At 62.4% G+C, this 14,182-nt stretch overlaps 1 protein-coding gene across 4 annotated transcripts in view; it reads left to right on the top strand.

The window, feature by feature from the left end:
• Positions 1 to 9,140, top strand: part of KLHDC4 (kelch domain containing 4) — a 46,702-nt gene extending 37,562 nt beyond the window's left edge. For 2 of the 4 annotated variants that reach the window (XM_067018411.1, XM_067018413.1), the window contains 6 exons: positions 179 to 338; positions 4,242 to 4,317; positions 6,154 to 6,362; positions 6,872 to 7,280; positions 7,871 to 7,984; positions 8,613 to 9,112. In XM_067018411.1, the coding sequence (XP_066874512.1) occupies positions 179 to 338; positions 4,242 to 4,317; positions 6,154 to 6,362; positions 6,872 to 7,280; positions 7,871 to 7,984; positions 8,613 to 8,677 (1,033 nt within the window). In that variant the 3' untranslated portion in view covers positions 8,678 to 9,112. Of the gene's footprint in view, positions 1 to 178; positions 339 to 4,241; positions 4,318 to 6,153; positions 6,363 to 6,871; positions 7,281 to 7,870; positions 8,209 to 8,612 lie in introns of those variants that run through there. The other 2 variants (XM_067018412.1, XM_059045928.2) reach the window with 2 other exon arrangements.
• The last annotated feature ends 5,042 nt before the right edge of the window (positions 9,141 to 14,182 follow it).

Raw genomic sequence — 14,182 nt, 5'->3', positions numbered from 1 at the left:
CCAGCGTTATTTCTAGCTTTAAATGCAAACTCACATATGCTTGCTGTCCTTTCCTATGAATTTAAACTTTAATTGAACCAATAACTGAGTACCTATGGTAGCAAATGTACCTTTATTTTGAATCACGTTCACTTTTTCATGCCACCGCTGTTTTGTTTGTGTTCCTGTTTTGTAACAGAGATTACATCTATTACAATGACCTGTATGCCTTCAACCTGGACACCTTCACGTGGAGCAGGCTGTCCCCGTCCGGGACGGGGCCCACACCCAGGTCAGGCTGCCAGCTGACCGTCACTGCCCAGGGCAGCCTCGTCCTCTACGGGGGCTACTCGAAACAGGTCAGGAGCGCGTGTGGCGTGCAGAGCGGCTTCCGTCTGCTGCCTTTTCAGTTTCACCAGCGATGAAAACCTCAGATCATAGTTCATTAGAGTGCTGTGAACAGTCCTTTCTGTTGGATGAGAAATGGACATGGGTGGTGTCGGTCTGCTCCTGTGTGAGCACACCAAGGTTCTTTACAGCCACGCCGCGTTCTCACCCACATGCCCCCGAAACACGCCACGTAAATGATGGCCGCGGCAGCCACGTGCCCCGGCCGCCTCTTCCACCTGCCGCAGCCCCACTCGGCCAGCGGCCAGCCTTGTTCTGGGAAGGGAAACTGCCTCGGCGTCGGTGGTTGTGACCTGCCTGCGGCGTGGCTAGACGCGTGACAGTTGGGAGGGCCTCACGAAACAGGCGGCTGCCGCCAGAAGCTGTGCACGGTGCCCAGAACTGATGCTGTGTCACAGTACATGCTCTTCAGAGCAAAACAGGATGGTGGACAGCAGGCCCTTGGTAAGCTGATGCCACTGCAATCAGAGCAGCGCCTGAGTCCCAAATGCCGCTTTTCTGCAGCCACACGGACGGCTGGGGGATGATCCGAGTCCCTTTAATTCCGGGGCCACTCCTGCCAGGCCTTTGGCATTTGATGGCAGTGAGAAGGTGCTCTGTTTGCACTCACGGGGGGTTTGCCAGAGTCGGTGAAAGGCGTGGGTGTGATGCTGGGCTGCTTCTGGGTGGGAACGCCGTTCACAGGAGCAGCGCAGCGTTGTGACGCTTGGTGCACATCTCTCTCAGATGTCTTTGGGTTCCATTAATACTGTGGATGAGAAAGAAATTTGCGAGCAGTGGAAGGAATGCTCTGTCAAGGGCACGAGCCCAAGTCACTGCTCTGTGGCGTTAACGCCCACTCCCCCTGGGGAGGAGCCGAGCCCCCGTTCAGAGCCCTGCACGCCCTGGGGGAAGTTTGACAGCTCCAGAGGTTCCCGCACATTCCGTGTCCTCCTCTAGTCCAGCGAGGAGAGCGAGTGTCCGGCCAGTGTGACGCGCGTTACCGGAAGGACGGCGCAGGCCACCGGGGGAGGGACTAGCGCACGAGCCCCTCCTCACCCCTGTCAGGAAGGGGAGGAGGAGTGGGAGTTGCATGCTTTGCGGGGAGCCCGCGGCTGCGGCCTCCTTGCCTCCCCAGCCCCGGGCTGTGCCACGCCGGCCACTGTGGAAGCCGTGGCCCCAGGCGGGCAGAGCGGCGTCCTCAGGGAGGGCTCTGGCGTACAGGCCTCGGGGGGGTATTTAAATGTGACAGCACGAAAGTTCCCCTCATCTCGCTGGTTCTACGGAAGGACGGTTGCTGTCGGCGGAGCAGTGCCGCGGGTGCCAGCAGGTGCAGGAGGACAAGGGCCTGAGAGGGAAGGGCCGGAGCCCGGCTGTGATCAAGTGTGTAACACAAGCAGATGGCGCTGAATTCCTGCAGTGTGCCGCCAGCGGGCAAGGCCTGGTGTGGATTTATTTTTATTTTTTAAAATTTATTTATTGTATTTATTTATTTTTGGCTGCGTTGGGTCTTCGTTGCTGCGCGCAGGCTTTCTCTAGTTGCGCCGAGCGGGGGCTACTCTTCGTTGCGGTGCACGGGCTTCTCGTTGCGGTGGCTTCTCATTGTGGAGCACGGGCTCTAGGTGCCCGGACTTCAGCAGTTGTGGCGCATGGGCTTCAGTAGTCGTGGCACGTGGGCTCAGTAGTTGTGGCGCACGCGCTTAGTTGCTCCACGGTGGGATTTTCCCGGACCAGGGCTCGAACCCGGCTCCCCTGCGTTGGCAGGCTAACTCTTAACCACTGCACCACCAGGGAAGCCCTTCGTGTGGATTTAGTTCCTGAGAGTGCTGGGCTTTGGGCCTGGAAGGGTGGGCACGGGAGTGGCAGCCACTTACCCGGCTTACCTGCTGGAGAAGAGGAATATGCAGTCTCAGTAACTGTCTGTGACGTGCAGAGATTGCATCGCTTGAATTGGGCGCCTGTTTCCAGAGGAGAGCAGGAGAGGCATGCACCTGGCTCTCCTCTCCTAGAGACAGCTGCTTCCTGTGCGTGCCTGACATTGACCCTCCTTGGTTCTCGGACGGTCAGGTCACATGTCTGGCCCACGGACAGTTGGATTGTTTGTTTTCCAAAAGGAAAATAGGTTTCCCCCCTTAACAGCAAGCACAATACATACTCGTTAGTTAAAACAAAATGAATTATGCACACGTATTCCCTGGCTCTGTCGGCTGACAGAACAAAACACCACCACCCAGCAGCTGTCAGGATACTTTGTGCCCAGATCTTGGATTCTGGGACCATCTCCACGAGGTAACCGGGCTTCTCGGGGAAGTAGCCGGTTCTGGAACCGGGGCAAGAAGGGTGCAAGGTGCTCCCGGAGCCGCTTGTAGCGCCAGAGCCCGAGGACGCGCGTGGAGGAAGCCCGCGCCGGTGGGACGCGTCAGCGGCTCGGGAGCCGACTGAAAGGGTTCCCGGGGGACTGGGCCGGCGCTCTGAGCACGAGAGTAAGTGAAGCCGTGTTGGACTGCAGCGCACAGGGGCCCGGACAGCCGCGAGCCCCCGCGATTGCAAACCAGCGACTGAGTCGATCAAACGCACGGGGCAAGGACACAACGCTCTGTGCAGCAGCCCACACAAAGGCGGACCCTCCGCCCTCCCGGAGGTGGAGCGCGACCCCCTCCTTAAGAGGGTCTTCCAAGGAGGACGGGCTGGAAGGTTGGGGCGGGGCAGTGACCCGACAGTGGGGACGCCTGAGAGACACACCTCAGCCAGGCGGGCAAGGTCCCCGTCGGCACGGACGGCTCTCGGTGACCGCGCGCACCCTGGATGGGACGCGACGGGAAGGACGCTTGCCGTCTGGGATCCACCACCCGAAACCCACAGCCCCGTCCGGTTGTGAGAACAGTGTCAGTGGAGGGGACCCTGGAAAACACCTGACTGGCCCTCAGTGTCCCCCAAACAAGGCAAGTCTGAGCAGCCCTCACGGCTCAAGAGGCCTAAGGATTCATGAGGACTCCACATAACGTGGGTCCTGGGACAGGAAAAGGACATTCGGGAAAACTAAGGAAACGTGAATAAACTGTGGGCTTCGGTTAATAGTCGTTTGTCAGTGTTGGTTCATTAATTGTGGCAGATGTTAACAATAAGGGGAAACGGTGCGGCATACGTGGGAACTCTCGGTGTACCGTCTTCTCCATTTTGCTGTAAATGTGTAACTATGCTGAGGTTAGAAGTTTATTAAAAATAGGGAATTTGAAGGACAAAGACAGAGAAGTTAAAATCGCTTGCCACTCTCCTCACGCCACCGAGGAGAGCTGTTTCTCCAGGCCGCGCTCTAGACCCTCCTACGCTGCGGTGGAGGGTGCGGCGTGAGGCCTGGCTGCTGCTCGGAGAGTAGAGTGCGCTGCCTGCCCAGGGTCGTACGCCTAGCTCGAAGCCGCAGACCGTGGTGGAAGTGGGCTGTGCTGTCTGCAGCTCAGGAAGGCTCTTCACCTGGCTGTGCCGGCTTCCGCGCCGAGCGTCCGTTTGATCCTCGCCCCGAAGCTTGAATCCCATTATTGGGAAGGCGATGGGAATGGAGGGCACGGGGTTTGGAGACGGAGGGTGGCTGTGTAATGACAGGAGGGTCCCTGCGGTGACCCCACCCATCCAGAGCAGGGCCCTGCTCGGAGCCACAGGAAGCCCTGAGAGGAGAGCTCTGGGCTGTCCCCAGCCTGTGGTCATTTATTCTGTCCGTTCAGATGCGGTCTGGATGGAACCTGTTGCGTTTCAGAATTTGAGGCTGGTCTGAAGGCTAGCGTGTCACCTCCGTGGAAAATGGGACCATGAGCTTGGGGGGCCTCGCGTGGCTTGGCACAGCACGTGGCATTTGTCACGGCTCCGTCTTCCTTTTGCAGAGAGTCAAGAAAGACGTGGACAGAGGAACCCAGCACTCTGACATGTTCCTGCTGAAGGCTGAGGAGGGAAGAGAAGGTACATGCGCCGTGCAGGTGACAGAGCACGCGGGAGGTCTGTGTGTCGCCGTGGAGAGCGGGCGGAGGGTCGCGGGGCAGCTGGGGCACTCCACGAACAGCCCCTGTGTCTCCTCTGGGGCGCGGAGGACGCACTGAGTTAGACACAGGTGATGTCAGTCCATCCACAGCTCCCTTTTGGGGGGCGGGGCCCCGGCATCTGTGTCATCTCTCAGTTGTTCTTGCTCACTGTTAGGACGTAGGCTTTTGGAAGGCATCTTGCGGGGTCGGAATGCCCCCTGTTTTCTTTTTTTTAATCTGAGGTATAGTTAATGTACAGTGTGGTGTTAGTTTCAGGTGTGCAGCGGAGTGATTCAGCCGTACGTACGTGTCTGTGCTCTTTTACAGATTCTTTTCCCTTATAGGTTATTATAAGATATTGAGTAGATTTCCCTGTGCTATCGAGAAGGTCTTTGTTAACTATTTTCTATATAGTAGTGTGTACCTGTTAATCCCACACTCCTAATTTATCCCTCCCTGCTTCTCCCCTTTGGTAAAAACATAAGTTTGTTTTCTTTGTCTGTGAGTCTGTTTCTCTTGTGAATAAGTTCATTTGCATCGTCTTGTTAGATTCCACAGATAAGTGCTCTCATATGGTGTTTGTCTTTCTCTGTCCGACTTCACTGAGTGTGATAGTCTCTAGGTCCCTCCGTGTTGCTGCAAATGGCATCGTTTCATTCTTTTTCACGACTGAGTGATACTCCATTGTGTGTGTGTGAGTGTGTACACACACACGCCTACCTCACATCTTCTGTATTCGTTCCTCTGTTGACGGACCCCGCGGTGGCTGCCCAGCGCTCATTTTAAAGCTCAGAAGTCGGGAGGCGGTTAGTTTGCGTGGTGCACGTCGTGGGAGGGGCCTGGCTGCCCCTCGGCCCCTGTGAGACCCGTCTCCGTCAGACAAGGGGCCTGCTGGGCAGGACCGTTTCCTCTTGCCCGCTGTGACGTTCTTCAAGCGCAGGCTGCAGAAACGTCACGTACACGGCGTTTCTCAGGTCCCACCACGCCGAACTGCGGTGACTGACGGGGACGTGGGAGCCAAGGTGTAGAGCCCCTGTTACCTGTCGGCGCGCTTGAAGTTGAAAGTGGACTGTGTTCTAGGCCTCGCGCTCAGCCGCGTGTCCGCCCGTCAGGTCCTTGGCCCCCCGTGAACAGTACACGGTGCGTCCTGAGACGCATCCGGCACAGGCGGGAAGGCGACCTCCCCCAGCCACGTGCAGGGCACGCTGATGCTTCTTCTCCTCTCTTCCTCAGACGTTAAGATGCTGGTGGTTGTGAGTGGCCTTGGGGCCCCGCCCGCGAATGCGTGCCGCTAAGGCTGCGCCTCCAGGGAGGGCTTGCTCTTGGCTGCTTCTCTCTCTTTTTAAATGTTCGTTAAAGAAAAAACATCCCAGTTCCTTTTTCTGGACTTGTTGGGAAGACTTCCCCATGGTTTGTGCCAGGCCGCGTCTTGAGGGTTGCTGCATAAACACGGCGCCCGCCCAGGGGGAGGGACCAGAGGGAGAGGCCCACGGGAGGTTCCGGGGGCGTCGCTGCGGCCAGAGGGCCCCGCGCGAGGGCACAGCGTACGGGATGCCCCGAGCCGGTGCGCCCGCCTCCGCCTCCCCCCTGCCTTCACATCTCGGCTGCACGGCGCCCCTGGGCAAGCATTGGGAGGCTGTGTGGACGGGTTCCCTACCTCCGTGCAGACTGACGCTTGAGGAGGAGGCCTGGCCTCCAGGGTGTGCCGGACCCGCAGGCACAGAACGACGGCCACGGCATTCTGCAGGCCCCCATCCCCGTTTCCTCTCCTCATCAGGCAGATGGGCCTGGACGCGGGTCAACCCTTCCGGAGCCAAGCCCACCCCAAGGTCCGGCTTCTCGGTGGCTGTGGCCCCGAACCATCAGACGCTGCTGTTTGGGGGTGTGTGTGATGAGGAGGAGGAGGAGAGCCTGGAGGGCCACTTCCTCAACGACCTGCACTTCTACGACCCCGTCAGGAACCGCTGGCTCGTGGGGCAGCTGAAGGTAGCGTGGGCCCCGGACCTGCAGCCAGCGCAGGCCTGCCAGGCTGTCACCTCCGTCAGTGATGCCCAGGGCCTCCCCGGTCCCTCTGTTTGTGAGGCTCTGTGGGGCTGCCACCATCTTTACTGTCACCGTAAGCAGGGACCAGGTCACCTCTGCCCCTGCTGCTGGCAGCAGCCTGAGAGACGCGGCACAGTGGCTGCTCTCCCGGGACTGACATCCCTGGGGCTTCATCAGGTCAGGGGCCTCAGAAGCAGGGCCGTACGGCCAGAGGAGGCGGGTGGTCCCCTCTGTGGCAAAGGCTGGCTCCGGCCGAAGTGCCTTGGCGCCTCTGAGGCGAGTCGGGCAGCGTGTGAGCGCTGGTGTCTGCCGCCCGCTCCCCGGAGAGGTCACACCAGGCGCGGGCGGCGTGCTCCCCGGGGTGAGACCCCGCGAGTGGGTGGGGGTCCTCTGGCTGTCAGGTGCTCAGCGCCCCCCTTCCTGAGTCGCGCTGCCTTGCTCTTTATCAACAGGGGCCTAAGGTGGAGAAGAAGAGGCGCAGGCGGGGCAGAAAAGGGGAGCCCAGGGGTGCCAGCAAGCAGGAAATGAAGGGGACCGGGGCCCAGGAGCCCCTGCTGGTGGTCAGAGAGCTGGTGGCAGAGGACGGGACCGTGTTCACCATCCAGCAGGGCCTCGCTGCCCTGGGCCCGGCAGGACGGCCCGTGTCCGACGACGACGACGACGACGGCCCCGACGAGGCGGGGATCCCTGCGGTGGAGCCCAGCCCCCGCTGCAGCGCCATGCTGGCCATGAAGCACGGGCGCCTCTACCTCTATGGGGGCATGTTTGAGGCTGGCGACCGCCAGGTCACCCTCGGTGACTTGTACTGCCTCGACCTTCACAAGATGGAAGAGTGGAGGGTCCTGGTGGAGATGGATCCAGGTGAGGGGGTAGCACCTCTGGAGTTGCCTCGGGGCCCCCCCTCGTCTGCCCTGCGCCCGCAGAGAGTGCCGCACGGCTCTGCCCCTCCTGCCCCCGTGCCCTCAGTCCAGCGGGGAGGGCCCTGTCGCCCAGGGGCGTGTCTGCACGGCCATCCCTGCAGGGGGCCCGGGGGCGGGGAGCGGGCACAGCCCGACACCACTCGTGAGCCTCGGGCCTGACCCGGCAAAGCGGACTGGACGCGTGTTTTCCCCGCGGTGCGCGTGTGTGCCCGGGAGCAGACAAGCGGCCACTCGTCTCAGCTGCCGTGTTGCACCACGGGCTGCACCGGACTCGGTCCCTGCTCAGTCCTTGGGTCTGAGGTTGAAATCCCTTAAAATCCCCATGTCTGGGCAGACGCCCTGAGCGGCTGTGCGAGACGACCGCTGTCTTGGAGCGCAGCTTCTCACTGCCCGTCTCTGCCTTGGCGTGCGGGGATGCGATGTTTGCCGTGAGCTCCAGACGTGCTGGGGGCGGGGCGGCCGCGGCTCGCCGGCGGTTTCCCCGGTGCCCTGGCCGTGTTGACACTCTGTGGTTTTCGCTTTTGCTTAAAGAATCGCAGGAGTGGCTGGAGGAGACGGACTCAGAGGAGGACAGCGATGCGGCCCCGGGCGCCGAGGGCGGCGGGGAGGACGAGGAGGACGAGGACAGCGGCGAGGAGGCCGGGGGTGAGTGAGCCCGGGGGCCGCGTGCGGCCACAGCCGGAGCTGAGAAGGAGCGGCCTCGGGGCCGCCCGCCTCCCCAGGGCTCACAGCTCAGGGCACCTCTCCACCGGAGCCCTCATTTTTATCGGTATGAGGGAACGTAAAGTTTTACCAAGTTTCTGTTAAAATTTGACTTGGCTGTGTAAGTGTGCTCCTGAGGCCGGCTGAAGTGTTGTTTTTTTGCTTTTTGTTTTGTTCTGTTTTTTTTTTTGCGGTACGCGGGCCTCTCACTGTTGTGGCCCCTCCCGTTGCGGAGCACAGGCTCCGGACGCGCAGGCTCAGCGGCCACGGCTCACGGGCCCAGCCGCTCCGCGGCACGTGGGATCCTCCCGGACCGGGGCCTGAACCCGCGTCCCCCGCATCGGCAGGCGGATTCTCAACCACTGCGCCACCAGGCAAGCCCTGAAGTGTTGTTTTAATTGTGTCTGGAGTGCGTTTGCGCGCTCGCTGTGTTAAGCAGGGTCCTAACGGCCTCGGGACGACGTCCTCCCTGTAAATGCGGGTGCTCGCGGCACGTTCGCTCCGTCAGGACTCAGGCCTCCTTCCCCGGCTGAACGCGTTTCTTTCTTATTCCCCTCCTTCCCCACGGAAGAGCAGCGCCCCTCGGCGGCACCCGGCGAGCCCTTCGCAGACTCCCTGCCCAGGACTGAGCAGTAGAAGGTGGCGCGGGCCACGCCGGGCCCCAGAGAGGAGAGTGCTGAGAGCCGCCCGGGCCGTGGCCACGGCTTCCTCTGGTGACTCGGCCAGAGCTTAGACTGAGGGCGTGGGGTTCCGTGCCCTGGGCGCGCTGCGTGCGGCTTAAAAATAGACTATGGACTTGGCAGGGGGCTGCTGCCGCCAAGGTGGTCTTCTGGGCGGCCTCTGGGTGCCGGCGGTTCTGGCGGGGCCGAGCTGAAGGTGAGGGGGAGCCGCCTCCGCGGCCGGCGGCACCTTGATCAGGAAGTGGAACGCCGTGGGCTTTGCAGGGTCCCCCTGCAAAACTAGGAGACGGGTTCTGCCCTCCTGCACGTCCGGCCGACTCTTCGGTTTTTAAACATTATTGGTAGCTGCGCGCCGCCTCCTGTACGCACTTTCTCAGTTCTCTGGAGAATAAAGCGCTCGCTCGGCCACGTGGCTTTGCCTGGGGTCTCTCGGCGTGCCGTGTGCCCAACTCCTCTGGCCGCTCCCCACCTTTGGGGAGGAGGTGGTGGAGCTGTGCTCTGCCCTCTCCCCTTCAGGCTCAAGGTCGGCATTCGCACAGCAACAGAAGAGGACAGGAAGCCGGAGGGCGGGCGGGCCCCGCCGCCCCCACACGGCCTCGCTGTCCCGTGCCGGGCACGTCCGGGTCTGCAGTGCGTGGGTGCGTTCACTGGTGCCTGCTCCAGGGTTAATGGCGGGAGGCCGCTCCTCATTTATGTAACTGGGGCAGAGCTTGGGCTTTGAATTCACACCAGGTGAATTCATCTTCATCTAAAATATCATCAATAACGAGAAGGCAGGATTCTTAGTTTTCAGTGACAGGCCGAACAACCCATCATTACCTTGAACGGGCCGTCCTGGTCACTACTTGGGAGTTAAAAGTGGAGGGTGGGCGCACCCAGCCCAGCAGAGCGGCCCAGGCCCGGGAAGAGGCTTCAGTGGAAGGTTGAGGCCAGCTTGCCCAGACGCAGCCCCTCACCCCAAGCAGCGCGTACTGTCTCGCCGAGCTCGGCCCCGCACCTCTGGCCACATGACCTCACTCGTCAGACTTCTCCCGCTTGACTGCACGCGGGTCAGAAACAGGAAGCGCTCTCCTCGCTTCTGCCCGCCAGAGCCTCCCTCTGGTATGGGGCCTGGCCGAGCCCACGGGGGTCCCGCTCACAGGGCTTGGGCACACGCGGGCCGCGTGTGGTGGAAGGGCAGGCGCTCCGGCTTCGGCATCTTCCTTGCGGCTCCCTGCGGGTGCTGGGGCAGGCGGGCGGGGCTCAGAGCCAGGCTGGGGGCCACGGCGGCCCTCCCGGCACCTGCATTGAGTGCTCGCGGTGCGAGGCCCAGGCGTGCAGCTCGCGCTGTCTTGGCTGCTGCCTTGGGAGGAGGCGGCCGGGAGAGCGTCGGCTCCAACGTAGGCTTCTGCTCCCGGGGCTGCTGTTAGTACAGAGGCGGCTGCGAGCAGGTGAGACTCCAGGGAAGGTAGTTTGGAATCAGACAAGTTGAAAAAGAAATGACAAGCCCCCGAAGAAACTTCTGTAGTGCTCTCTGCTTTGCTCTCCTGTCCACGGGGTTATTGCTGAGGACGCCGTCTGAGTGGCAGAGGAAGAAAAGCACAAGCTCCGCACCAGGAGCTGCCTCTGCTGTGTCAGCCCCGTGATGAAAGCGTCCCTTCGGTGGCACAGCGGCACGGAGAGCTGGGCGTACGGTGCAGGACTGCGAGGTCCCCGGGGAGGGCGGCGGCCAGCGCGCGGTCCCGCCTCCGCCCGCCGGCAGCTGGTTTGCTGAACCGCGTGCTCCTGGCGCCCGGACGGCCGGCGCAGAGCCCCAGGCCTCTGTTCCCTGCGTCGCCGGAGCCAGAACAGCCGGTGACAGCTGCGTTCAGGGTCAGCGAGGGCCCTGGGGGGACGTCCATCTTGAGCGCTCCTCGGTTTGCTGACCTGTTGGTAAGACCCCCCCACTGCCCCCCTTTGGACAGGTTCTGCCCTTCTCGCGCTGGTGCCCGCCAGCTGGCCCCGTCACCCCTGCGGACACCACAGCAGAGCCCCTGGGGGCTTTGGGGGGTCTGAGTGTGAGTGGCTGTGCTTTCTCCCCGCTTGCCGGGAGCAGCTCAGCCGGCTGATGGCGTCAGGCTCAGTCAGAGAATTTGCGAGGGTTCCTGGTCTGAGGCGGCGGATGCCTTGGGGTTGGACTGAATTGAGCAGAAATCAAGGGAAACACCCAGCGAGCTCGGAAGTCCTTGTCGTTCAGAGTCGTCTGTGGCGTGTCCGTTAGTGGTGCTTATTGCAGCGTGACATCGGTTTTTGTACCGAGTCGGTGCGGGCAGGAAGTCGGTGCTCCGCGACAGTAGAAACGCGCCGGGGGACCAGACGCTGGGCGCGGCTGCCGGGGAGACGGCCGCTTCGCTGTCCACGCGGGCTGGGGGAGGCCCTCCTGAGGCCTCGCCCAGGCACCGGCCAGGTGACACGAGAGAGACTTGTGCTTGGGGAAGCCCCCCAACACACGTGCGCGCGCAGCCCCGTGGGCGGGGATGAGAGTGTGACTGTGCCTGGAGCTTCCACTGCAGGAGCGCGCGCGGCCGTGGGGGACAGCAGCCCTGCCTGCAGGAGCGCGGCGGCTGCAGCTCGGGTGGGCGCGGTGCCTCTGCTCTCGTCGCCGTCTCCCCAGGCGCCTTCGGGCCGAAAGCAAAGCTGTGTGGGGGCCGTCAGTCCGGAGCGTAGACCACGGTCACCTGCACTTCTGTGGAAGATCCATCCGAGGCCAGGCCTGGTCAACTGGGCTCTGAACACGGGCTCCAGCAGAAGCTGAGGCTCCGACTGGCGCAGCTGGTGGCTAGGGGCTGGGGCCGAGGTGACCTAGGCTCTGGCCGGCCTGGCCATCCTCCTCGGAGCCCCCTGGACGTGTGCCGTCTGGGGCCGAGGAACCGCGCGGGTGCAGCCGGGGCCAGGCCTGGTCAGCAGGCTGGTCAGCAGGCCTGCCGGGGCAGAGCGGAGGCTCTCTCTGTTTCTGGACCTGGATCGGGGCCGGGACCGGGGCGGCTCGGGGAGCGCAGGGGCTCCTCCCGGCCTTGGGGCAGGGATGGGGGTGCGGGGAGGGGGCTCTCATCTGCGGAGCTGGGCCTGGAGAGACCACCGTGTGTCGGGAGGGTGTGGAGGTCAGAGAGACTCCAGTCGGGAGGAAAGAGTAACCGCCCCGCGAGACACACGGCTGTCGAAGTTTAAGGAAGTTCAGGGAGGTTTGGACCTACGCGGCTGGGCGGTCCCTCGGCAGGGCGCGTGCCTCTGCGAGTCGCCTCCGTGTCCTCCGTTCGCTGGCAGAGGGGAGCCGGCGCGAGGTGGGCTCCGGGTCGGGGAGGGGCCGGCGCCCCGTGGGGCAGCGCTGGGAGGGAAGGGGGCGCATTTCAGGTTCCTGCTCTCGGAGCTCTGCTGCTCAGGGTCATAAGACCCTCCAAATACGAGAGACGGGCGCTGTCAGGTAACATAAACCTGGTTCCGTGAGAAGGAACGTGTGTGTGTTCATCTCGACACGTGGGCAACAGAAGGAGTTTGCAGGGAAGACGCTGGCTTACAACGAGTGATGCAAGTTCCCAAACTTTCCGATGGTGACGTTTATCACCAAAAGGAGTGAAAGTTCTCTTTCACCTTGACAGCGTCCGTCACTTGCAGATAGTGAAGAAGCGGTAACGGTGTGATGTGAACAGTTACATTCGTTAAGGAAAGTTATTTTCATTTCGCAAGTCACCAAGCCATTTTTCCAGCTAAAACGAGAAGAAAGGCAAAGGTAACGTTTTAACCGCTTCATCGGTGAGAAAAATCAGAACACAGTCGACGTTGCCGTTTTGTCAGTGTGCAAAGCGATCGCCCGTGTTAACAGTTTACATGCACCAGGACATACGGAGGGAGAAAAGAAAGTGCAGGTTGAGACCGATGTGTGAGAGAATCCACAGGAGGGCACCCGCATCCGGTTAGTGGCTTCTCCTCTGGAGCGAGGGCTCACCTGCACGGAACGGACCCTGTGGGTTTACTTCAGTCAGGCTACGCCAGGTGGCATTTCTCTGGAGATGGCGGGTGGTACCCGTAAGCGGGGTCCCATTGGAGGACGTCGTCAGGGAAGCGCCAGGGTTCTGCAGTGCGGGGCAGACCGCCACGCAGCAGGCCCGGCGCTGAGCGCAGGCCACGTTGCTGTCACTGGAGCTGGGCTCCCTGAGAGGCCCAGTGGGAAGAGCTGGGGGTCCCAGGGGTGCAGGAGCAGCGCGGGGGGAGGCGGGCCCCCGCCCCCCGCCCCGCCGCGCCGCATTCACGCCCGTCTCCTCGCCGTACCTGCTCCCGGCGTTGGGAAGCCCTTGCTGGGGCAGTGGAGCGCGGCCCCTCCTGCCCCGTCCCGGCCTCTGCGGGCCTGCTGTGGGGTGGGAGGCACCCACTGAGCGGCGGCCTGATGGTCCTGTTGATGGTGTTCAGAGGGGGGACCCTCGGGCCGGGCCCGTCTCTTGGTCACGGTTGACCACGTACCTGCCGGGAAACCCTCGGTCTGTTCTGTGGCCCACACGCAGGAGGCCCTGGGGTACCGGCGTGCTGTGCTCTGAAGGGACCAGGACTTCTCAGCCTGCCTTGGGTGTGGCAAGCACCGACCTCTCAGGGGGAGCCTGGTGCCTGTCCGAGTGTCCTGGCAGGTGGGCAGTGAGTTACTGAAATGGGCTGAACGAGGAACCGCCAGCGGGTGGAGGGCAGGGTCCAGCCGAGGCCCATCTCGGCCACTCCTTGGGGCCTCCGGGGTAGGGATTGTGCTGTCACCGTGTTGCCAGGTAGCGGCTGCACAGCTGCACAGCTGCAGACCTGCCCCCACCTGTGACAGGACGGGAAGGGTGTGCACATGTGATAGCCGCGTGAGCCCCGGCATAGCGTGAGAGGCGTGTGTTGGGGGCAGTGAGGTTGGCGCGAGAGGGGTGCTGCCCCAGATCCGGGCCCGGGGCTGTTCACCCAGGCTCGCCCGGGGCTGGCTGCGTCCACACCGATCCTCGCCCGGGAGTGCCTGCTGCCCTGAGGTGTGGGACCATCTGGAGCAAAACATGGTGCCTGTGGGCATCCCAGGCCCCTCCACGTTGGGGTGGAAGCAGACTCCAGAAGCTCTGTCTGTGCTGACGCCTGCGCCGGTCCTGGGGAGCGTTTGGCGTGGCCTCCACCGCCCTCAGGGGTGTCCGCCTGCTTTGGGCCCCCCTCCGTGCAGCCGTCTCCTTCCTGCTGTTCCCCTGGGTGCCTGGCGGCCCCTGCTGGAGGACGGGCCCCAGCATCTCGGTGCCTGGCGCCTCGTACCCACCCTTGAGGGTATTCCAGGCTCGTGGACATGCTGGACAAGGGCAGCTTCGTTCTCTGGTCTCACACAAAGGCAGCTGCACTTTTTCTTCTTTTAAGGCTGAGTTAGTGGCGCTAGGCGGCACTTGGGGCCGGTGGCTTTTCAGTGTTTGCTTCCTGCCCGTTTCCTGATACCTGGGCAGCCCCG

This window comes from Kogia breviceps, chromosome 18 (genome assembly GCF_026419965.1).
Source record: "Kogia breviceps isolate mKogBre1 chromosome 18, mKogBre1 haplotype 1, whole genome shotgun sequence".
NCBI classification, from domain to species: Eukaryota; Metazoa; Chordata; class Mammalia; order Artiodactyla; family Physeteridae; genus Kogia; species Kogia breviceps.
The sequence above is the reverse complement of the archived record's forward strand: the minus strand, read 5'-3'. Positions and strand labels throughout refer to the sequence as shown.